The following is a 23,970-nucleotide window of genomic DNA, read 5'->3' as shown; positions in this document are numbered from 1 at the left end:
GTGGGACTGCAGTGACCCTCCAGCACATCCCACTCCACAATGTTTGCTTCAACCTGCCAGTCCCAGGGCGTGGTTTGGTTCCTAGTCCTGGTAGCCCTGGTACCATGACACAGCGATATGGCTGCAAGCAGCATGAGCTGCTCACGGGATCTGTGTTCCCTTTGATTTAACGATTCCCATTAAAGACAGAGGAGAAATTGGTGGTGTTTGAGGATTTGGAGAGGGAGATAGTGCTGCTTGAAGAATGTGACTGAAAGCCGTGGGGGAAAGGGCAGCGGGCATTGGGCTGCCTGGTGGCTTTGGTAATGGGCGTGTGTCAGAAGGCATTATATGGGGATTGGATCCATTACATCACAGCAGGTGTCCACTCTAGTGAGGCCAGGAAAGCCCTTCTAGGGACTAGGTTTCTCACTGCTGGCAAGTACTGCTTAGCACTGACACTGCCAACTTCAGGTGAAGGGTCAGTTGTTCGAGTTGATTCTTTTGGAATAAGGAGAAGGAACTGGGACTCAGGTGAGAAGAAAAGTTTGAAATGGTATTTTTATACTCAGTGGGGCTTGGTCTCAGGGTGTATCCACAGTGAAAGAAATGACTGAGTGAAAAGCCTCTGGGGAAAACAGCCACTGGTAAGGAGGAGGTAGTGCAATGCCTTAGAAGAAAGTGTGGAAACGGAAAAGCCTCTTCCACATTCAGCTGCAACAGTATTTGGCTGATGGGCTTCCCCCACCAGACAGATCTCCTCCAAATGGGGTCTGAAGCCTCAGGGTCTGGTGCTGAGTGTTGGAGGTAACTCTGCACTGACGCTCTCTGGTGGAGTGACAGCTCATGCCAAGTGACATTTCTGGTTTTTCAAGGCTGAAATGCCTTTAGTATGTTTCTTTAACTTGACTGTGGTGTTCCTGGTACACTTTTCTGTCACCCAGTGATGCCAGCCCCAGGGAACTAGAGAGAGTGATCTGCAGAATGCGTGGGTTTTGGGCAGCAGTGAGGGAAGACTTGTGTGCTCTTTAATTTGCAGATACATCAGAGTGGTGGAAAATAGGTGGAATGGATGAGGGCCACTTGCGAGTGTATGTTTCCCTCCTACTATAGGCTTCTACCAGCACTTTCCAGACATCTGCTTTTCCAAGGTCTAAAGGGCTGTACTGAGCTCCTGGGACTAATCTGTTGGGTGGTCCTATAGCTGAAGTGCTCTGTTCCGTTACATTCTGTTCTGAGTGGTTGTTTTAAAGCAGTGCGAAGTTGTATGGAAGAGTACTGCTATGCTTATGGTGAGCCTCAAAGAGACCAAATCAACAGCCAGAAGAACAGCTATAGTCCTGTCATGGGATGAAGATCCACTTTGATTACATAACAAGAGTAATTAGATGAAATCAATAGACTCAGTCTGAAGGTGTCTTGTAGATGCTACAAGTGAGTTATCAACTGGGGGAAGCTGCTGAAGCAATAGGGATGTGGTTCAGTGGTAGATTTGGTAGTGTTAAATGGTGGTTGAACTTGATGATTTTATAAATCCTTTCTGATCTAAATGATTCTATGATTCTGTAATGCTTCCCTGTGCCAAGACTGAACCAAAACTGAACTCCCCATACTGAGGATAAATAATACTTTACACCTTTAGTACAAAGATCTCAGGACACTTTAATAAAACATAAATGAATCATCCTAATATTCCCTGTGTAGGAAGAGTGAATTATCTTCTTTCATAATGAATCCAATCTTGAGATTAAATGACTTGCCCATCTTACTTTTCAGACCTGGGAACAAAATCTGTGAGATAGAAGTTCTAATAGAGACTTTTTACTGAGTGATCTTGTAACTGCTTAGTCTTGTAATCACTGATGGACTCCTCGCTTCTTTTCCTTGATATCCGCTCCTAAAAGCGGGAAGTAAAAAAAACCCACACAGTTCTGTAATGAAAGTGTCATCCATGAGCAGAGAGCAGCAGTAGGCTTAGGATTCCTTCGCAGCTTTGGGCATGCATTTGTGCTCCAAATGCAGAGCTAGCTGTAAGCAGACAGCTGGAGGGAGAGTTCTGCGTTGTCATAAAGAGTGAGGTTCCAGGGCAGACAGAACATGGTCCTGCTGTGGGAAGAGCACAAGGAGGTCAGGCTGAGTTTTGGCAGGCAGGGACTGCCGTCCTTACACAGGGGCAAGCAATCTGCTGATGGATCTTGTGCTGCTTTGCAAAGGTATGATGAACGTGTGCTGAGGTGGGATGAATCAGCTGGACCTTGCTGCTCTGAGCAGTTTTGTGATGAGGGCAGTTGTGAACCTGTGCAACTTCACAACTTCCCACCTGCATCACAGCCAAGTCCAGTGCTCCCAGTGGTACAAGCCAGCAAACTTCAAGGCCATGCACAGTGCTATCCCATACATAAGTGCTATCCCATACATAATACATAAGATACATACATGTATCTGCATACCTGCCACTGCTTTGTACTGCTTTGCTCTGCTAAGCCTGCTAACAAGGAACAGTTGTTTCACTTAAGTGCCTGAAGTCTACAAAAGGATGACTATTAATTATCTCTGGGCCTATAATATATTTTGCTGCCTTGTGCTTGACTTCCCTTGCCCTTCAGAACAGTGTCTGAACACAAGCTGGTTTCCCTGCTCTGGAGTGTTCACTGGCTTGCTTCAGCCTGGAAGCAAGGTAAGTGTTGGCCCAGAAACAATATGGAGAGTATAACACATCTGTATGGACCCAGTTATTTTGCCCTGCCTACAACAACTTAGGATCTGCAACAGTCCTGGCAAGTGTATTGTACTATGGAGAAGTTCATCATCTCTTTCAGAATAAGAAGGACTTGGTTACTTCAGCTGTGGAGAAGGTAGTTATGGCTGTAGGTATATGTACTCTGCAGTGTCTGGCTCTGAGAACTCCTAAATGGTTGTCTTCAGCCTCAGTGCTTCATAAAATTGTGTGGGGTGTGTGTGCATACACACACATATCTATATCTATGGTCTTCAGTTGTCTCACCCTGAAAAACGTGTTTCCATCATGTTTCAAATGGAGACCCGTTGTAGGAATGGGAAAGATGAAGAGAACAAGGGAGCACAAAACCAACAATTCCATTTAGTATGAGTTTTTGTTGTGGTTTGTGACTTCACCATCTTCAAGGTGAGGTGAGTGGCATTTTCCCTGTATGGTGTAACAATTTTATCCTGAGGGAAGGACCAAAGGAAACTCATGGTAAACTACCGTAGTAGTTTTTGTCTCTCACGGGTAGAAAATTATTAACACTTTTCAGAAGTGTGTGGAGACAGGACAAGGGGGAATGGACAGAAACTGCAGCATAGAAAATTCTGCACGAAGGTGCACAAGAACTTCTTTACAGTGAGGGTGATGGAGCACTGGCACAGGCTGCACAGAGGGGTTGTGGAGTCTCCTTCTCTGGAGATATTCAAGACCCACCTGGACACCTACCTGTGCCACCTGGTGTAGGGAACCTGCTTTGGCAGGGGGGTTGGACTCAATGATCTCTAGAGGGGTCCCTTCCAACCCCTATGATTCTATGATTAATGTGGGGACTCAGAAGGATGAGAGAGACCTCTTTACACTTTTATAAAAACTGAAGAGAGAAGGCATTGGTATAAACTACAAACTTCATCCCCAGCTCTGTGCATCCTTGGGAGATGTTCCTGTGACTTACTTGTTACCAAGAGGCAGTGGAGCTGCACAGAACTTGCCAACAATTTGTGACTCATCCTTCCTCCAAAACCGATTCTTGGGGAGATATTTGAGTGTCACGATGTCTGTCTGGAAGAGGGGAGCCCTGTGGGCCAGCAGCCGTCTGCCTACCTCCTCCTGCTTAGGTCTGCAATGGAAGGGGAGAGACATGAGAGTTGGTGTCCAACTAACCTGCAGATATAGATTGAAACACTGGAGGTCCATTCGTCTGAATCCCTTGGGTAAAAAAAAAAAAAAAAAATGGAGCACAAAGATTCATCTGTCAAAACAGGGTACTACAAAAGAGTCAACAATTGAACATATTCTTCTTAGCTCTTTCTTCATATTTCATCTCTGTAATCAGGAGTACTTCCATATTAAAATTACTCACATTAGAAACTTAACATAACTGCAGACATCATGGGAGGAGCGTGGACAGGTTCATAAAATAAAAGTGCTGGGAGCTAATAAAGACAATCCATCTTTAGCTGTGAATGTTCCTGAGATGTATTTAGCTAGAAATAGGGAAACTACCTTTAAGAGATATTGCTGCATGCCTACATTGCCTTTTTTATGCTCTTCTTTAGGAATTTGCTTTAGACCATGTTGAAGGTGATGGGATGCTTGGATAGATGGATTTTTCATTGGTTCATAGGTTCATAAAGTTGGAAAGGACCTACAAGATCATCTAGTCCAACCATCCTCCTATCACTATCCCTACCCAACTACTAAATCAAATCCCTTAGCACCTCATCTAAACGCTTCTTGAACAGCGCTAGGGACGGTGCCTCAACCACCTCCCTAGGCAGGCCATTCCAGTGCCTGACCACTCTTTCAGAAAAAAAATGTTTCCTCAGGTCTAATCTAAATCTTCCCCGGTGCAACTTCTGGCCATTCCCTCTCATTCTGTCATTATTTATCAAGGAGAAGAGGCCCACCCCCTCCTCACCACAACCCCCCTTCAGGAAGTGGTAGAGTGCAATAAGGTCTCCTCTGAGCCTCCTTTTCTCCAAACTAAACAATCCCAGCTCCCTCAGCCGCTCCTCATAAGACTTGTGCTCCAGACCCCTCACCAGTTTTGTTGCCCTTCTCTGAACACGCTCCAGGGCCTCAATGTCCTTCTTGTAGTGAGGGGCCCAAAATTGAACACAGTACTCGAGGTGCGGCCGCACCAGAGCTGAGTACAGAGGGATGATTGCCTCCCTGCTCCTGCTGGCTACACTATTTCTAATACAGGCCAGGATGCTGTTGGCCTTCTTGGCCACCTGGGCACACTGCCGGCTCATGTTGAGCCGAGCATCAACCAACACCTCCAGGTTCTTTTCCTCTCTACATTCTTCAAGCCATTCTGCCCCAAGCCTATAGCATTGCATGGGGTTATTGTGGCCAAAGTGCAGGACCCGGCACTTGGTCTTATTGAACCTCATCCCATTGAGCTCAGCCCAGCTGTTCAGCCTATCCAAATCCCTCTGAAGGGCCTCCCTACCCTCAGGCAGTTTGACACATCCTCCCAACTTGGTGTCATCTGCAAACTTACTGAGGGTACACTCAATTCCCTCGTCTAGGTCATCAATAAAGATATTAAACAAGATGGGCCCCAAAACTGACCCTTGGGGGACACCACTCATAACAGGATGCCAGCTGGACTTAACTCCATTAACCACTACCCTCTGGGCACGGCCCTCCAGCCAGTTCTCCACCCAGAGAAGAGTGAACCTGTCCACACCACGGGCTGCCAGTTTCCTCAGGAGAATACTGTGGGAGACCGTGTCGAAGGCCTTGCTGAAGTCCAGGTAGACTACATCAACAGCCTTTCCCTCATCTACCTGTCTGGTCACCCAGTCATAGAAGGAGATGAGGTTGGACAAGCACAACCTGCCCTTTGTGAACCCGTGCTGGCTGGGTCTGATCCCCTGGTTGCCATGCACGTGTCGTGTGATCTCTCTCAAGATCATCTGCTCCATAACTTTCCCTGATACCGAGGTCAGGCTGACAGGCCTGTAGTTCCCCGGGTCTTCCTTATGGCCTTTCTTGTAGATGGGAGTCACATCGGCAAGCCTCCAATCTTGTGGGACCTCTCCAGATAACCAGGAATGCTGATAGATGGCAGAAAGTGGCTCGGCAATCACCTCTGCTAGCTCCCTCAGCACCCTTGGGTGGATCCCATCTGGCCCCATGGACTTGTGGCAGTTCAGATGGAGGAGTAGATCTCTGACCATCTCTGCTTGGATCACAGGGGGTGCATTATGCGCCCCGTCCTGGACTTCCAGGTCAGGGCAAGTACCCTGTGGACAACTGTTCTGTCTATTAAAGACAGATGTGAAGAAGGCATTGAGAACCTCAGCCTTTTCCTTATCATCTGTGGTTACATTCCCTGCCTTGTCAAGTAAAGGAGAGAAATTTTCCTTAGTTTTTCTCCTGCTGTTAATATATTTGTAAAAGGGTTTCCTGTTCTCCTTTACAGTAGTAGCCAGTCTAAGTTCAAGCTGGGCTTTAGCATTTCTAACTTTCTGCCTGCAAATCTTGGCCAGTTCTCTGTAGTCTCCCCAAGTAGCCTGTCCCATCTTCCAGGGGACATAGACTCTTTTCTCTCGGAGTCTCAACAAAAGTTCCTGGTTCATCCATCCTGGTCTTTTTCTCCTCCGGCTCGACTTACGGGACTCCGGGACAGCCTGCTCCTGTGCCTTTAAGATTTCCATCTTGAGGAGCATCCAGGCTTCCTGGGCCCCTTTACCCCTCAGGAGCAAGTCCCAAGGGACCCTTGCAACAAGCATCCTGAACAGGTCAAAGTCTGCCCTCCGGAAGTCCAAGGTAGTAGTTTTGCTAGTCACCCTCTTGACATCACCCAGAATAGCAAACTCCACCATTTCATGGTCACTCTGACCAAGACAGTCTCCAACCTTCACATCTCCTACTAGTCCTTCCCTGTTAGTGAAAAGAAGGTCTAGCAAGGCATCTCCCCTGGTAGGCTCTTGCACTAGCTGTGTCAGGAAGCAATCATCCACACATTCTAGAAATCTCAAGGACTGCTTCCTCTGCGCAGTATTATATTTCCAGCATATGTCAGGGAAGTTGAAGTCCCCCATGAGAACGAGTGCTGGCCATCATGCAACATCTACGAGTTGTTTATAGAACACCTCGTCTATTTCTTCATCCTGACTAGGTGGTCTGTAACAGACCCCCACCACGATGTCACTCCTAAAGACTATCCCCCTGATCCTTATCCATAGAGACTCTACTTTATCATTTCCAACCTCAAGCTCTTCAACATCAAAACACTCTTTGATATAGAGAGCTATGCCACCACCCTTTCTTCCCTGTCTATCTCTTCTGAAGAGCTTGTAGCCATCAATCCCAGTATTCCAGTCATGGGAGAGGTCCCACCACGTTTCTGTAATAGCCACAAGGTCATAGTTAGCCTGCCTCACAATGGCTTCAAGCTCTTCTTGTTTATTGCCCATGCTGCGTGCATTGGTATAGATGCACTTCAGCTGAGATATCTGCCTCATCCCTTTCTCCAGCACAGCCTCCTTAGGCTCTTTTGTCTGTCCTTGTGCTCTTCGCCAGGTAACATGCACTGGGGGAAGCCAGAGCAGCTAATTAGCAGAACCTGAAAGTGGTGCTGCTCAGTTGCTTTACCTTGGTGGGCTGCCTTCCTTCCATAGAGTCTGTCCTATGGGGCATTTTATTCCTAGCCTACTTGGCACCTATTTCCTTGTACTGTTTAATAATGTGACTGCTCAAAAACATGACAAAGGGAAGGGATGACAAAGGAATCAGGAAGAGACTACAATTCTGGTAACCAAAATAAGTTGAGGATCAGGCTGACAGCTGGACTGAATGTCCTCCTAGGCCAGAGCTGCCAATCCAAGCCAGTGCATCCAGTTCCTTTCTTAGACTGCAGTGATAGATGCTGGAGGTTTTGTGTGTGTGGCTTGAAGCTGTCCAAAATGATAAGCATTGTTAAATTGTTGGCTATAAAAGTGAATAATGGGTAGCAAATGGAAAACAAACTGAGGAGAGGCTGTCCCTTTACAGCATACTGTGCATGGGCAGGATCCAAACATGCTGCAGGACAGAGGAGCACAGTTAATTACGCGGAAGAAATTCAGTGCTGGGACTGACATTTTGTCAAAGCCCACACTGCCTCTGGGTGCGTGTAGGACTCAGGCTAACTTCAGAACTATGTTTTCTTGGGTATGGGGGATGATGCCATGTTACATAATGTGGTACATAAGCAGCACCAGAGCAGCTGGGAAATATGCCATGTAAAAAGCTCCTTACTCTGTCAGACCCATGGCAGCTGTCAGGCTTGAGGACTCATCCCTTGGGGACACTGTGAGCAGCATGTGTAGGGTAAAGTCATTCTGTGGAGTGAGATTTGATGTTTGGGAGAGAAGGAGGTTGGTGTGAGGCAAGAAACATCCACGTGAGTCACTTGTCGAAAGCTTGGGCCTGGCTCAGCACTAAGTCCCTGTGTGGCTCCTGGGAACCAGGGTATAACATGCAGACCAGATCATCTGAAATAATCAGTGGTCAGTCAGTGGCTGAGCTGCAGTATAAGAATCTACCAAAGATGCTTGTTGAGTGCGGTGCACCGGAGATTTGAGCTTTGCCTGAAGGAGGCACATTTCTTGCTTGTTGCTGTAGTGTGAGTTGAAAGAGATTTCTTCACAGGCATACTCAAATCTTCAGGCTTATGCTGTAAGTGCATTTTTTTATTTAATCTTGTGTTTCTTCAGTTCTGGGCTCCCCAGTTCAAGAAAGGTGGGGATCTCCTAGGAGTCCAGCAGAGGGCCACAAGGGTGATGAAGGGCCTGGAGCATCTCCCTTGGGGAAAAGACGACTGAGGGAGGATCTTACCAGTGTTTATAAGTATCTAAAGGGAAGTGGGAGGCAAGTGAATGAGGCCAGGCTCTTCTCAGTCATGTGTCATGATAGGACAAGGAGTAATGGCCTGAAACTTGAACACAGGAAGTTCCTTACTAATGTGCAGAAGAACTTCTTTGTGGTAAGGTTGACAGAGCACTGGAACAGGTTGCCCAGGGAGGTTGTGGAGTCTCTTTTGATGGAGATATTCAGTACCTCTCTGGACACCTGCCTATGCAACCTATTGTAGGGAACCTTCTTTAAGAGGGGGTTTGGATTTGATGATCTCTTGAGGTCCCTCCCAACCCCTGCAATTCTGTGATTCTTAAGAGGGCACTTAAGTGAAGCACAGCTGCTGTCTTCCAGGGCAAGGGTGTCCCTGGATAGCTGTAGCTCTACTGTTTCATTAAAACCTGAGGGTACAGTAAAGCCTTGGGAACGCCTAGCTGTCTCGCTTCCCAGGCAGACTTCTCTCCAGTGCTCATATGTCTCCTGCTGCACATGTGACAAACACTGTCTGACAGCTGCAAAGGAAATGCTGCATATCTTCTTGAACAAACTGTGGGTCCTGACTCTACCTGGGTGTTGCTATTTCCTCCTTCTCACACCTTTGAAAAAGGTAGATTTGGCCTCTTCATTTTCAGAGAAGCTTGGATCTGTCTTTCCTTTACTGGGGGGTTGGACAGACTTGAGTTCCACCAGGTTGGAGTATTGTGGGGTAAATAACTCCCAAGGATGGTACTCCGCAAAGAAATAGTATAGATGATGGTATATTTTGAGCAGTTCTATATAGATAGAATACAAATAATACAAAAGAGAAGATGGCTCACCTTCAGAATGACAAGGCTCACAGGGGACTCCACGTAGGAGGGATCTCTGAGAAGAGATCCTTCCCTGGTGGTGGTCAGCCCTTAAATGGGGTTTGGGAGAGGTGGAGCCAGGCTCCACCCCTTCCAATCACACAGGTATATCACCTTCACCTGTGGCCCCATGGCTGACTTGGTGCTCACCCTAGGTGACCAATCAGTGGTTCAGGTCGTGATTCAGCATTTCCCATACAAGTATGAACTCCAAATTGCAGTGTTAGCCTGGAAATCCATAATCAAGCAGCTATGTCATGCTGGGGAGCACCCTCCAGTGGCTCTCCCCTTCCCCAGTTCTCACCTCTATCTCCCGATGTCTAGGATCAGAGCTAGCTGTCAGAGTTTGCTATGGCATAGTAAGGGCCATGTGGGAGTCAGTTCTGGGCCCCCTCTGAACCTAGAAGGGCTGGCTGGGGTCTTTAGAAGACTGCTTTCCTGCTTTCTGAGACTGTGTGTTTACATGGTAGTTACCAGCCCCTGGCAATAGGCAGGAAGTTGTGGAAAGAAGTAAGGAAGACTTCTGGGGAACTTCTCTATGATGGGGAGATCCCCCTCCCAGCACAGGCTGGAAGCTCTGAGTCTGACTTTTTTATTCAGTGAGGGTTTGGAAGAGAATGGTATTGGCAAAAGAGAGACGACTGTCTACGGATCATAGAATCATTAAGTTTGGAAAGGGTCCAACCATCGACTCATCACCACTGTGCACACTAAACCATGTAGCCTTGGTCTCTTGTCGACTGCATTTTTCCCCTACCGTGGGGGCTATGGCACATTTTGGTGTTACTATGGAGACAGTAGCGTACTCCTGACAGCTGAACATAATATCTGACTGTGCAGGGATGTACATGTTTTGTTTTTTTTCTGCAACCACTGTCCCATCAACAGAAATGTCTGAGTCAAGTCCATCAGTCTAGAACCTCTAGTGGATGGGATCTTGCTGTAGCCAGTTCTGTCTGGCACAGTAGCATTAACAACTATCGGATGGTGATTTAAATCAGCACCAACCATGGGTATGGTGTAAAAAAGGAATCATCATAGCAGTACAAAGTGGATCCCAGAGTACAGGTCTTGGTTTGTGTACTTGTGGACTTTGTCAGGGTTACCGAGTAGTGGTGGCACATACCTGATTCTTGAAAGCATTTAAGATAAACATGTAGGAACTTAAGAAAATTGTGGCTCATCACACAGTGGCTGCACTCAGGGAGATGTTCCATCCTTGCACTTTCCATGGACCTGGAAAAATATTCTTACACACGGAATTATGAAAGCAAGCCAGAAGTATGCACTGTTACTCACATGGTGATCTTTGTCGTGTCCTTGGTGCTGTTGCTGAAGAAAGTGATTTCAATGCTGGTGATTACATTTCTTTTCTTCTGCAAATGGAACTCAATGAGGCTGTGGTGAACTGAACAAGAGGTAAAAAATGTGAGAGTGAGAACAGGTGCTGTGTGTTGGACCTACCTGCCTAAAGAAGTAATTTCTAGCACTCACTGCCTGGTGCCACTAGCACAGTTAAGATTAAGGAGATGTAAGAAAGAAAGTGGTCTGCGGTTTGAGAGACACAGTGGGCAGATCTGCATACTCTGACGTGAACAGATAGGCATTTTCTGTACCCTTCAATTCAGCCCTGGAGCCATGTGGCTGTGTTAATACGAGGCTGTGCCCACACTAGTAAATCCATTGGAAAGGGCTTTATGAGGGCGATGTGCAGGGTTATTGCTCTTCAGCTATGTGCCTGGAATCATCTGTGCCCCAGTAGCTGATTCTGATGGGGGTGGTAGGCTGTCACTGCTTGGCCTTGCCAGTCTGCCTCATTTTGTCGTCCCCCTTATGACTCATTTTTAATTCTTTGCTACTTACCACAAAATGGTGCTGAAGAACTGGTCATTAAATAAGCATTCACTTCCATAGGCAGCCTTCTCTTGCTGACACCTTCCTGCTCCAGCAGGCCTGTGGGAAGAAACAAAGCTGGAGAAGAGAAAGCCATGAAGGACCCACGACAGAAAAAGAATTTATTCCAACTCACCTTACTCCTAACTTCACTGTCTCGGAGGACAGAATCTTTCTTTATACCAGAGCAAGCAGAAGTTTGTGGTGTCTGTTTTCGACCTGTGTTTGACAGGATAACAAGCTCCCCAAAAATCTACTCTGATTACTGTAGCTTACCATCAGCAGTGTACCTCTTGGTGGTTTTGTGCAGATGCAAGCCAACACAAGGTGCTAGGACGAAGAAGACCCAAGGTGCTGGGAGACAGCATTTCTGGCTGATGTGAGAAGACATGAAACCACTAACAGGGTGACAGCGTGGCTTTGCTGAGATAGGAAGGGATTGGATGACCTGAGAGCCTCTCTATGTGTTCCTCTAGTACCAGTCACCAAAAAGTACTAGAGGACACTTCCTCTCCTCTTGCCACAGCTGAGATTCTGGAGAATGTCTTTTAGTACAAGCCCCGTGAAATGTTTAAAGATGTTTAAAGGTCAGTAATGTTCAAGACACTGGTGTTCTACCTTAGGCAATATATCAGCTTCTCTACAGAGTCCTGAAAATGAGACAGTTTCTCCCTATCCCCAAATAGCTCCCATTCAGATCCTGCTTGGAAAAATCTCAACCATGTCCTGTGGGTTGTGCTGGCACTCATCAACAATGTGTTGTCCCCTGCTCCACAAAGGTCTCACGCTGATACTGTACCTATTCTGGGACAGGAGAATGGGAAGGGATCACCACAGTCCACGCAATGTCCATTCAAAAAATCTTGATGACTTGTGCAAGGGAATGCCACGATGGGACAGGAATGTTTCAAGGCACTGACATAGAGATGTACTGCCCTCATGTGATCACAGATCAGATACTTGTAGCCTGTAGGAAGAAACGCACGCAGAAAAAAGCAGCTGTCAGCCTTTCAACTGGTTTTGATCTTTCTGCGGGTTCCTAAGGAACAAAAAGTCAAGAAATACTGATTCTGCAGCCACCTCCTCTCCACAAATAGCATTTTGTAGAGCACCTCTATGACTGCAAACCCAGATCTCACTGTGACTGAAGTCATCCAGAAACCTGGAAGCCTATCTCTCACAATAAGAGGGAAAGCACCTGGCTGCCCTGTCTCCATCACTGTGCCACTGATTTGGACCCAAGCCCTCTGTAATTAGGCAATAGCTTTGGCTCCCACCTGTACTGTGACCCCAGCTGAAGGAAGTGAGGTGCCCTAGGCTTCCCTACCATCAGTAGAGCTGTCTTATCCAGAAGGTATTTGAATATTCATCCAGCCCATGCTGCAAAGATACCTACATTTGTTTTTAATTTCAGCTGCTTTTTGTACTGTTGAGGAGATGTGGGCCATGAATCTCTGCTGCCATTTGTCTTTATAAGTATATGTTGTCATGCTCTGACATCTGCTCTGACTGTGGCAGGAGCTGGTTGCCATACAGCGTTTTCACAGATTGCTAAATGGCCACAAAATCTCTTTGCTTGGCCACAGAGTGTTCTCACCTGCAGAGATGAATCGGGGGCATCCTGGCTGATCTTTGCCTCCATTGACAAAATAATCGATGTGGCCTACAGGGATCCGGATCCCAAAATCTGAAAGTAGATGAAATGCAACTTTATTCCTACGCTCTACTGTAGGCTGTACCCTATGTGGTGATTGACAGGGGCCTACTAACAGGTTGAATATGAGTAGTGCTGGACATAGCTTCCCCATGACCCATTTTTTTCACATAGCTAGAATGTATTTCCTGTTCCTTCTCAGATGTGAACAAGGGTTTTATGCATGGAGCAGAGTGCTCCAAGATCTACTGTAAAAACGTCTGGTAACTTTGGCTTAATCACCATCTTCATCACTCTTGTTCTTAAGCCTGTACAAGGGAGAGCAAAACTGAACACAACCTTCATGGGGAATTACAAAGCATGAGTGAGAGTTATGCTGGTAGAGATTTTTGTGATTTCCAGGCAAAACATACAACTGAAAGGCAAATGTTTATATTTTAGTACATTTACCTACAGAAACACATTTTACCTAGCAGAAACTAAGTGCCTTAGGAAAGTTACTCAGTTGTTGCACCAGCTGTGGGTTTGACTTCATTACTTTCTCCAGTGGCACCATTCTGTTGTCACGTGAGCAAAAGCAAAGCAAGGTTAGACATCTAAATTCCTTGCAATTAAAAAAAAGCACACTGAGCTTGTTCTGCAGAAGCTCACTCTGCTGTAGCAAGGTTATGAAAGAAATATGTGCTGGAAGATTGCCCTGTGTCTACAGCACTAAAGCTCCCACCTGTTGCTGTGATGTGCTCTGTGGTGTGGATGCCTGCCAGTGCATTCATCTCTGAAGCCTATCTAATCACAGAACATCCTCAGACTGGACCGGAACTTGTGGTCATCTGGCATAAATGGGACAATGACCTGCTTGGTTCTTAACAATAACAGTGGCAGGACAAACAGAAGTGTGGGCTGAAGAGGAGAGAAGCCAGCTTACTGTCAGCATCAGTATGAATGGCTTCCACAAAGAGGGCATCCCCAGGGTCCAGGCGTTCTTCCAGGCTGGCTCTGGTGTACTTAGGGCCTGCAGGATCCAGGCCTGCAACAAAATCAAATACCCCAACAACAGATGCTCTTCAGACCCAATCTTTCTTATTTCTTGACCAGTAATTTAATTTAAAGCTTTTTAAAATGTTGCCTGTCAGAAGTGATTAATTATTCCCTTGTTGCATTGATCGTGGTTCAGAAAGCTTTCTGCTCGTGCTAAGTTCCACTGCAGCTTCCTTACCTTGTCCTGCACTGCTCTCAGCCATCCATTTCCATGCAGCAGCTCTATACCAAACAGCCCACGAAGCCTCAAATTTCTAGGCTGTAAAGCCATGACTGAGCATCAGGTACCTCTAACAGAGTAGAGGCAGAGCATATTTTGGATTTTCAGTGAAAGAGAATCAAATCTGCAACACCTTCCCTAATTGTACTGTCATCTGTAGTAGTGCTACAGCCTGAGCAATGTCACTGGAAGTCTCAAGCTTGGTGATGAATTCAGCATTGTAGGCATTAATCAACCCAAGCTTTACAAAGGTTCACTACTATCAAACAGTCTTAAAATGGAAAGACTTCTGAGCCCTCTCCCCACAAATAAAATCAAGTTCTCAAGCAGCCACTGGTGTTTTTGCCTGAAAACTGCTCCTAGAGCAAATTCTGAGGAGCCAGGGTAATACTGCAAATTTTCTTTGATGGTACCAACAAACAGGTTAAAGATCATGTTTTTATTCTGGCTGATGTTTATTCTGTTCACTTTGCTTTGAAAAATGACCGCACAAGACCTTTTTAACTCCCCAGGCACCAACAATAGTCTAAGAAGCAGCTCTGCTCCTTGTAATGCTGCCTCAGAGCTGCCCAGTTTAATTGCCTTTTGGACTAAGTCCCATTAATTCTCTATGGAGAAGGTGTTATCAACAAAATATAAACTGACATGTTTGCATTTGTGTGCAGAAGCAGGGAGGAGGAGAGGGGAAAGAAGAAACGTTATTTCCTAGCCTACCTAAAAAAAAAAAAACCACCATCAAAGGGACAAGTGGTCAGAAGAATGTACTGCTTTTATTTATCATCCACATTCTTTTGTCTTGTCCCATGCAAAACACTGAGAGGTTCCCTGCCCACTTCTACAGAGCAAGTTTAAGTTAAAGGCTTTAGGGTAGAATAAGAAGTATTTTTCAATACAGCTTAAAGTTCTTCCTGATGAGGGAGAAACACTTAATACAAACAGCAGCTAATTCTAGCGCAGCTAGCACAGTGGTTAAAAGTCCACTATGGATGACTCCCCTGATATTTTGCTCTCTTCATGGAACCAGAAGTGAGGACCCAAGTCTCAGTTTTATCATACCTGTTATTCGTCCCAGCTGACCATCATGGAAGTGCCCTACTAGGCCCCCAACATGCGCACCAAGGCTCACACCGATAATGTGAATGGATGATGCAGAGACTCCCAGGGCCTGCAGATGATCATACAAATATGTATTTCTATACAAAAAAAAGATGAAATTCCCAGCAACTCTAACTCTTCTCATGTAGGATTGCTTTTGAGGTATACAGCGGAGGACAAACTAAATGTGGGAATTATGGCTACTGCCCCTTCTACTTTTCAGAGTCTTTCTTTTGGTCCACACATGCAAAACCAGCTCAACCAGGTTGGCCATATGCTTCTGATCATGACTACAAAGCCTGTTGCTCATCTTTCCATGATTTGTTTCAGATTGAACTTCCTTCTCTTAGCTGAGTAACCCATATTCCTCAAACAAACAAACTTTTCCTCAGTAAAGGAAGTATTTTTATTTCAGCTTTATACCACCCTTGTGCACATTGTACCCATACTCATTATTTTAAGACTATATTCTCAGATATGAAGATTTTTTCCATAAGTTGAACTGTCAGTAAGACACAGTCACTTAGACATGATGTGGGGGGACTCTATGTGAAGGGACTCTACTGACTGCATGATGTAGTAGCATACAGTGGGTGAGAAAGAGACTAGGGGAGTGAGATGAAAAATCCTTCCTTTGCAATGTGTGAGGTTACATCTTGCAGTACTGAGGCTTATGAGAAGCCAGAAGTAGTCTTCTGTGGTGTACTGTAGCTGGAGAAACTGGACAAAAAAGTCCTTAAACAGCTGGACTAGAGCTCAGCACAAACACAGGATGGATGCTGGGGACCAGAGTGGCCAAGTAGCCTGTTCACTCTGTGACCAAATCAGTAATGAGGGGTGACAGATCTCTCCCCTCCCAGCCCTATCTCCATCCTCCTGATGTCAAGCTGCTCCAGAAGTATTAGTACATACTCTGGTGCATACCCAGGAACTCCCACATTGTGGAGTCAGGGTCTACAGTGCAAATGCTACACAGAGTTTATGAATGGCTGGTATATGCAAAGACATACCACCCTCAGTGCATAAGTGTTGTTCAGCTGTGCTGTGCATGAGCTTACCAGGAGCTTGCTGATGAAGTGTGAGATGAAGAGGGCCAGTTGTGTGACATTTTCCACTGCAGAGTAATAGGCTCCTGTAGACCCATGAACCCAGTCCACTGCAATCACGTTCACCTGACTTATGTGCAGAATTGCATGGACAAGCCCTTCAATCCAGGTAGGTTTTGTACCCAAAGCTCTGTGGAGTAATCAGAAATAAATATGTTAGGTGTCTTCTGAAGTAGGACACATGACAACATATTGTTCACTGATGCTGGAGCTTCATATGTCTCAGAGTAGGCTGACAGGCAGCTCCTGAAAAGTTGTTCTGGTGCCAGACACATATACCTGACATGTCATTGCTGCAGTGTAGTAACAAACACTGTCCAGAATGGATTGATTCAGAAAGGAAACAAACAAGAAAAACATCGATAGGAAGAGATCCTGCAGCTTCTTGTGTGATTTCATCCTGGTTTTCTAGGCACTTGTCATTCAGATTTTTGCAAATCAAATAACATTAAATGGTCACAGCTGTCTGAAAAATGACACAGTAAAAGAAGCTCGCAATACGGTGACTGGTTAAAAAAAACAACAACAACAAAAAACTGATTTACACCCCTACATTTTCAAGATTAGAAGTACTGTGTGCCTGGCAGGGATTCTAAATGACTAATCCAGGCTATTGGTAAACCAAGACTTGAGGTGCGAGGAGAAGATTTAAAGGGAAGAGGATCTTGAAGAAAAGACTTTGTATATAAACAGATTGAAAGAAAAATAGAAGAGTAAGGAAAGGGAAAGGGAACAGGTAAAGAGACAGTGAAATAAAGAAAGAATGAAACTATAAAAGAAAAAAATGATGGAAAGGGGAAAAAAAAAAGAAAAGGAACAGGGAAAATAGTTTTCTAAATTGTTTTAGACTCCAAAAGTGTGAAACAAAAAATAGACATATAATCATACAGTAAAGCACAGCTTCCTACTGTTTCAAGTTGGGTGACAGGAGGCTACATCGTGAAAATTGCAAAATTTTTTAGACTTTATGTTCCTTGGGAGAATGATGAAGGGATTGGGAGGATAGATAGTGTTCTCAATTCTCCCAGTTGGTGTTTGAGGCCAAGGTAGAAGAAGGGGAATGGATCAGTTGAATGAATGGCTGGATCACAGTATTGTGTTAATAATTTTTGGTAGTATGATCTTGGACATACCTCCAATAGACTGGGCATGTTGATGTTGGATGGGATGCACTTGACCAGAAGGGCCAAGAATATAAAGGGGAGCAAACTGGTGGGGCTTATCACCAGTGCTTTAAACTGGATTTTGTGTGGGAGAGGGACATAGTTGTTAAGTAACAGAGAATAGTCAGAGAACACTGTCACTTTAGGAACTGGCAGAAGTAAACCTCAGATTTGTCCCAGAGAATTTGGGGAGGGCTCCTCCAGGAAGTTAAAACAGCCAATAGCCCAGCTGAAGTACCTCTACACTAATGTTTGAAGCATGGGAAATAAGCAGAAGGACTGAAAAAACATGGTACAATTAGAAAACTGTAACCTAATTTATACCATTGGAAGCATGCGCAAATGGAATACTATGGCTGAGAGCTACACGCCTTTCAGAAGAAAATTGAATAGAGGAAACAGGAAACCAGCATGGCTGAGCAAGGACCTGCTGGTTGGGCTGAGGGATATGAAGGAAATGTACAAGCAGTGGAAAAAGGGATGGATGGCCTGGGAAGAATACAGGGATGCTGCCCAGATGTGTAGAGATTGGATCAGGAAAGCCAAGGTGCACATGGAACTGCACTTGGCAAGGGATGTGAAAAATAACAAGAAGGGATTCTACAGGTACACTGGCCAGAAGAGGCAGACCAAGGAGAGTGTACACACCTCTGATAAATGAGAAGGGAAAACTGGCATCCCAGGGTCCTGAAGGAACTGATTGATGTGGTTGCCAAGTCACCGCCATACTTGAAAAATCATGGCTGTTAGGAAAAGTGCCCAGTAATTGAAAAAGGGGAAACATCACTCCCATTTTTAAGAAAGGGAGAAAGCAAGACCCAGGGAACTATAGGCCAGTGAGCCTCACCTCTGTACCTGGTAAGTTCATGGAGCAGAAATTCCTGGAAGAGATGTTAAGGCAGACATGGGATTGCCAGCAGTTGGTTCACCCTGGTTCTGTGATGACTGGGGAGAGGGGACCCACAGACCCACGCCCTGGGAATGGGGAAGGGCAAAAGGGAAAAAGGAAAAGGGAGATGGGCCTAAAAACTAAACAGCAGCAACAGTCTGAGGAGGAAAGCTAATTTACTAAATGTGACATCAGAATGAAAAATAACACAATATAATACAATATAATTTGAATTGAAGCTCGAATAAAATGAGAAGAGAGTCCAAAAACCACAGGCCTTATGCTAACGCTGAAGGTGAGATGGCTAGGAAGCACCTGCTGCAGCGTTGATCCAAAAGGGAAAGAAGCCTATGTCTCATGACATATAACAGCTTTTATCTTTCCCTCTGAGCAGAAAATGGAAAAAAAAAAAACCACAAAGCAACACAAAGCCTTCTGGGGTATGGAATTCTTCTATTCTGAAGCAGGTATACCTGAAACTATTGATGATCCACAGAGCTGGAGCATTAACTCTTTAACTCCCAGTGCACTATACGATGTTATTATGTGGAATATAAAAAACAAAGATCATAAAACCATGACATGGATGAGGAGGTGATCCAAAACAGTCAACATGGCTTCACCAAGGGCAGATCGTACCTGACCTTCTATGAAGGAGTGACAGCATTGGTGGACAAAGGAAGGGCAACTGAATGCCATCTACCTGGACTTCTGCAAGTCCTTTGACATAGTCCCACACCACATCCCTACTTCTAAATTGGAGAGACACAGACTTAAAGATGAACTATTCAGTGGACAAAGAACTGATTGGATGGCTGCTGCAGGAGAGTTGTGGTCAATGGCTCTATGTCCAGGTGCAGGCCGGTGATGAGTGGTGTCCCCCAAGGGTCAGTCTTGGGACTGGCGCTCTTCAACATCTTTATCCATGACATAGACTTACACTGCATCCTCAGCAATTTTGTTGATGACACCAAGGTGAATGGTGCAGTTGGTACAACAGAAGGAAGAGATGTCATTCAGAGCGACCTGGACAGACTTGAAAAATGGGCCCACAGAGACCATTAGGTTCCTGAATCTCATTAGAGATTCAACAAGGCCTAGCTCAGACTAGGATAGCAACCCTGCAGAAAAGGACTTGGGAATTCAGGTGGATGAAAAGCTTGACATAATCCATCAGCGAGAGCTTGCAGACTGCAAATCCAACTGTATCTATATGGGCAGCACTGAAAGAGGGGTGGCCCCATCTAGTATACTGCACCCAGGCCAGAGGTCCCCAGCACAGGAAGGATGTGGAGCTATTGGAGTGGGTCCAGAGGAGGTCCGTGAAGATGATCAGAGGGCTGCAGCACCTGTTCTATGAAGAAAGGTTGAGGAAGCTAGGCTTGCTTAGCTTGGAGAAAGGAAGGCTCTGGGGAGATCTCATTGCAGCCTTCCAGTACTTAAAGGAAGATTATCAATAGGAGGGAGCCCAACTTTTTACAGTCTGGTAGTGGTAAGACAAGGGGAATGGTTTTAAACAAAAAGGGAGATTTAACTTAGAAGTTAAGAAGAAATTATTTACTCAGAGGGTGGTGAAGCACTGGAACAAGTTGCCCAGAGAAGCTGTAGATGCCACAGATGTAAATGTCACTGGAGGTGTTCAAGGCCAGATTGGATGGATGGACTCTGGGCAGCCTGGTCTAGTGGGTGGTAACCACGTCCATGGCACAGGGGTTAGAACTAGTTGATCTTTGTGAAGTCCCTTCTAAATCAAGCTATTCTACAATTCTGTGATTCTATGAAGGTTATGTGGTAATGAGAGTTGTCATCAGCATTTTTTCCCACCTCTGTCCCTGTCCCACATACAGTCTCACAGACAGTTCCCAGGTATGGTTTGGCACTGAACACACCAGGCTCTGCTCTTAGCAGGTGTTTTCAATATAGTCACTGTTGGGGAGAGTAAGATTGTCAGATGGGCAGGGAATTTCCATGCAGCCCCACACAGGGCCTAGGAATGCCCTCTCTAATTTATGAATATAAATTTAACCATAATGCTCATCTTTCTCTCACCTGAAGCCATGGATTATTATCTTCGTTTCCAGGCTGATATTGAAGCTAGAGTCCTTGATGCTATCATCAGCCAAAATTAGCTCCCCACAGCCGGGGCTGGAGGAGGTGAACAGAAGAAACTGGACATTAAGCTTACTGCCATGTAGGAAATTTGCCGTCTGGAAATCAGCACAGTGATGACCGGAGATTGTTTTAATCTTCCCTGCAATGAGAGGGAGAGAAAAGAGTTATTTGGCCTGTGCCTCTATCTTGGATGAAAAAGGTCATTCTAATTCACTAGGAATCCGGCTTCTATTAATAAAGAGTCAAAGGATAAAACATAAATCAGCCTAATCTGGAAAGCAAGTATTGCCTGAAGAAGCTGTTCTGCCCTTTGACAGAATTTGAGCATTGATTGGGGAAGAAAACTGTGGATGTCTGTGGACTTCTGAGAATTTTTTACTGAGGTGTGAATGAAAACAAAAAAAAAATCATAAAACCTGTAGCTAGTACAAAACTGTGCAAATTTAGGCTATAAATCAAGGGAAAACCTACACAGAAGACCTATGTGCTGTGCATGACTAGCCAGCAGAACAGGTTCTCCACAGAAGAGCTCCATCTTTTGGCATTCTAGAGAACTGGTTGCTATTTCAGAATGGCTATAGAAGGCAACATGTTGGATTGCCTAAAGATAAATTTATTGACATATGATAAGCAGGAAGCCAAGTAATTGGTGAAATGGTCCCTTCTGGCCTAAAAAAATGGTTACAGTGTGAACTGACATAGTGGCATCGTGCTGAAATGACAATGCATGTTCCTTTCCTTTTCTAGACTGAAGGAAGTGAAACAGCCTTGAATCTGCATGTTTAGTTAAAAAAAATCCCAAACAACCAGCTCCCAGCTGCTACCTGTTCTCACAGAAGATACTTTACAGCAGTGAGGTGGAACATGGCCTAAGCACAAAAAACAAACACACAAACAAACAAACAAAACCCCAAAAATTCAGTACTCTTGCATTCCCCTTGTGGAACGTGTCTGTTCCCTTACTGTTGTCTTTTTCTGGTCTCCTGTGAATCAGAGACAAAAGGGAAAGACATTCTCTGGGATACGTTCAGAAAAACTGCTGCTTGTGAACTAGCTGCATTTAAAGGGCATGCTCAGCAAAAGCACAGTGCATGTCAGAAATGGCATCAGGGGAGAAGGATTGTGAGTGAAAAAAGATCCCAAATAAAGCAAGAGATGGAGATGTGGCATCTATTTGTTATCCCTCAGCTGCTGCAGATTACACTTGCTCAGCTTTCAAATCAGGAGTTGCCAGTGCCAAAGGTCAAGTGATCCCTTTTCCTCCTCCTTGCTCAATCCCGGAACACTTTTTAAAATCATATTAGTGGAGTAAAATCACTGAGACAAATGGAATAAGAAAGGATTGTTCCTGCATTGGCCATTTGCCTGATGTCTAACTAGATTAAAGCAAAGACCTCTTGAAACCCAGGTATGCTGGGGCGAATATAAGTCAGATCCTTCTATGTAAAGCCTTCAATCCCTTACCATGCATTCATGCCTTTTCTTACCTGCTTGTGCTGAGCTAAGCAGAAAGATGCCAGTAAGAACAAAGAGGAGTCTTCTCTTCAGATCCTCAACCATCTTCCCGTTAGTCCACAACAAGTATGAGGACTGTACACAGAATAACAATGGTTGTGGGTTGCCTGTTTGGCTTGTCTCAGTCAATGATCAACTAGGCTCTGCTCTTTTGGGAAAACGAGTAGGGGCAATCGCCTCTGCTCTTGTTTGATCATTAGTCAAAGTCTGTGTCAGCAGAGGCTTCACCAGTATTTTGGTTAAAATAGACGTTGACACCCCTTTCCTTCCTACTTCCTTTTCCTGAAGGCAAGAGAAGTAGTTGCAAGGTTTCATAATATGTTTGTGCCAGGAAGGCTCCTTGCAGAACCTTGCATCTGAATATTTTCCTATTGCACCAGTGTCTTTCTTCTTGGTACATGCTGGTCTTCCCTGCAGAACAGGCAGCTTTGCCCTTGACTATTCTAAGTGGCAAGAAGCAAAAGAGAAAGCGCCTTCCCTGTCCAGGCAGGAGTTTACAGCCGCTTTATTTGAAGAACAAAATGAAGAAATTGATTCTGACTGATCAGACAGACAACCAAACACCTTTCCAAAAGCACCAGACATTACCTTCATTCACAATTAACTGGCAATAGCAGTCATTTCCTTACACCAATTTTCTCAAGGGTACTGGGCAAGAGCAGCTACTTTAGGCAGAACTTTTTTTTTTTCCAAGACACTCCTGAGGGAAATTCCTCCTGGTTCTTATGGGGAAGTTTGGCAGCATTAACTGCTTGGCCCGGAGGGCCGCTGAAACCTTGGCCCAACTGCATTTTCCAAGAGACACACAACAGACATGGCCTGACCCTGACCCACCTGGCTCTGTGGTCATGCAGGTGTATTGTCTGAGGAACAGATTCTCAGCGTTTCTTCAAATACATTACTGAATTGGTGTCAACTGGTTGTCTACACAACCAATTTTCTAAGATTTAGTGTTGCAATATGAAGAACCAGGCTTCCAGCCCAAGGTGAATTCTGACACTGTAAGACACAAGCTAGCTTTAGACTGCAGCAGAGTCCAGCCCACTCCCTAGTCATTACACTCACAAATTGCACTGATCTGATTCATCTCTTAATGAGCAAAAAAAGAAATAAACTTGTATAATCCCACCAATAAGCAGTGCCATTTCCATGCAAGCCTCCACAGCAAAAGCCTAATTGTGAAAATGACACATTTCTTAGAGTAGAACCAAAATTGAGCACTTAAAGAAAATCAGCAATCAATTTTGTTTCTCTATTTTTTTACTATCATATATTTTTTTTTACAATCAGAGTTATAAGCTCTACTCTTAGCATCTTAGCAGGATGCAGCTGTAACTTTTTGCTAAGTGTTGCATCAATTTTGAAGTGCCAGGTACTGTAAAGTAAGCACTGGTTTTACAGCCTTAGAGTAAAGTAAACCTTGTAGCCAAGGTGTGCAGATTGATATGGCTTTTTGGACCTCTATGTGAAAGTACAGGTTTGTTAAACTCCCTATGGTGCAATAAAAAATACATCTGAAAATAATAAATCTTCATAATAGGAGATTCTGTTGCCTTAATGCCTTTTTTTCTCAGTAAATGTAATCTCAGTATTAAGCAATTCTATGAAATTTTTGCGTCAGCATACTGCAGTGGTTTCTCATGCACAGAAAAACACCTCCTTGCTCTGTGGTTAGAATGTTTTACCAGTAGAACTACAGTAGTATAAAGGTTTTCCTTTTTATTTGTCATCTTAGTCAGAGTTATATCAATTCAGAAAGGTATTGCTGGCGCCATTATTTTCCTCCCCACAAGGAGTGACTATATGAACAGTGGGGGCTTCTATACTGTTGCAAAAACTTTCAGCCCCCATCAAATTGAAGCTCAGTGTGATTCACTTGAGTC

General features: G+C 44.9%; 1 protein-coding gene across 2 annotated transcripts; it reads right to left on the bottom strand.

Annotated features, from left to right (window-relative positions):
• Positions 1-1,622: 1,622 nt before the first annotated feature.
• On the bottom strand, positions 1,623-22,309 carry PLA1A (phospholipase A1 member A). Of its 2 annotated transcripts, none has more exons than XM_065742124.1 (11): positions 22,060-22,309; positions 20,510-20,711; positions 16,361-16,538; positions 15,264-15,372; positions 13,875-13,976; positions 12,893-12,982; positions 12,095-12,262; positions 11,266-11,355; positions 10,702-10,810; positions 3,657-3,821; positions 1,623-2,082 (listed from the first exon to the last, which is right to left on the bottom strand). In XM_065742124.1, the coding sequence occupies exons 1-11, from the start codon at positions 22,130-22,132 to the stop codon at positions 2,004-2,006; spliced, it is 1,365 nt and encodes a 454-aa protein (XP_065598196.1). In that variant the 5' UTR covers positions 22,133-22,309; the 3' UTR covers positions 1,623-2,003. The 2 variants fall into 2 exon arrangements, with proteins under 2 accessions (XP_065598196.1, XP_065598195.1); XM_065742123.1 differs by having other exon boundaries at positions 1,623-2,085; positions 22,060-22,307.
• Between the last annotated feature and the right edge of the window lie 1,661 nt (positions 22,310-23,970).

Source organism: Cyrtonyx montezumae, unplaced genomic scaffold, assembly GCF_038088225.1.
Source record: "Cyrtonyx montezumae isolate F1298 unplaced genomic scaffold, pur_monq_1.0 scaffold_3, whole genome shotgun sequence".
NCBI lineage: Eukaryota > Metazoa > Chordata > Aves > Galliformes > Odontophoridae > Cyrtonyx > Cyrtonyx montezumae.
The sequence above is the reverse complement of the archived record's forward strand: the minus strand, read 5'-3'. Positions and strand labels throughout refer to the sequence as shown.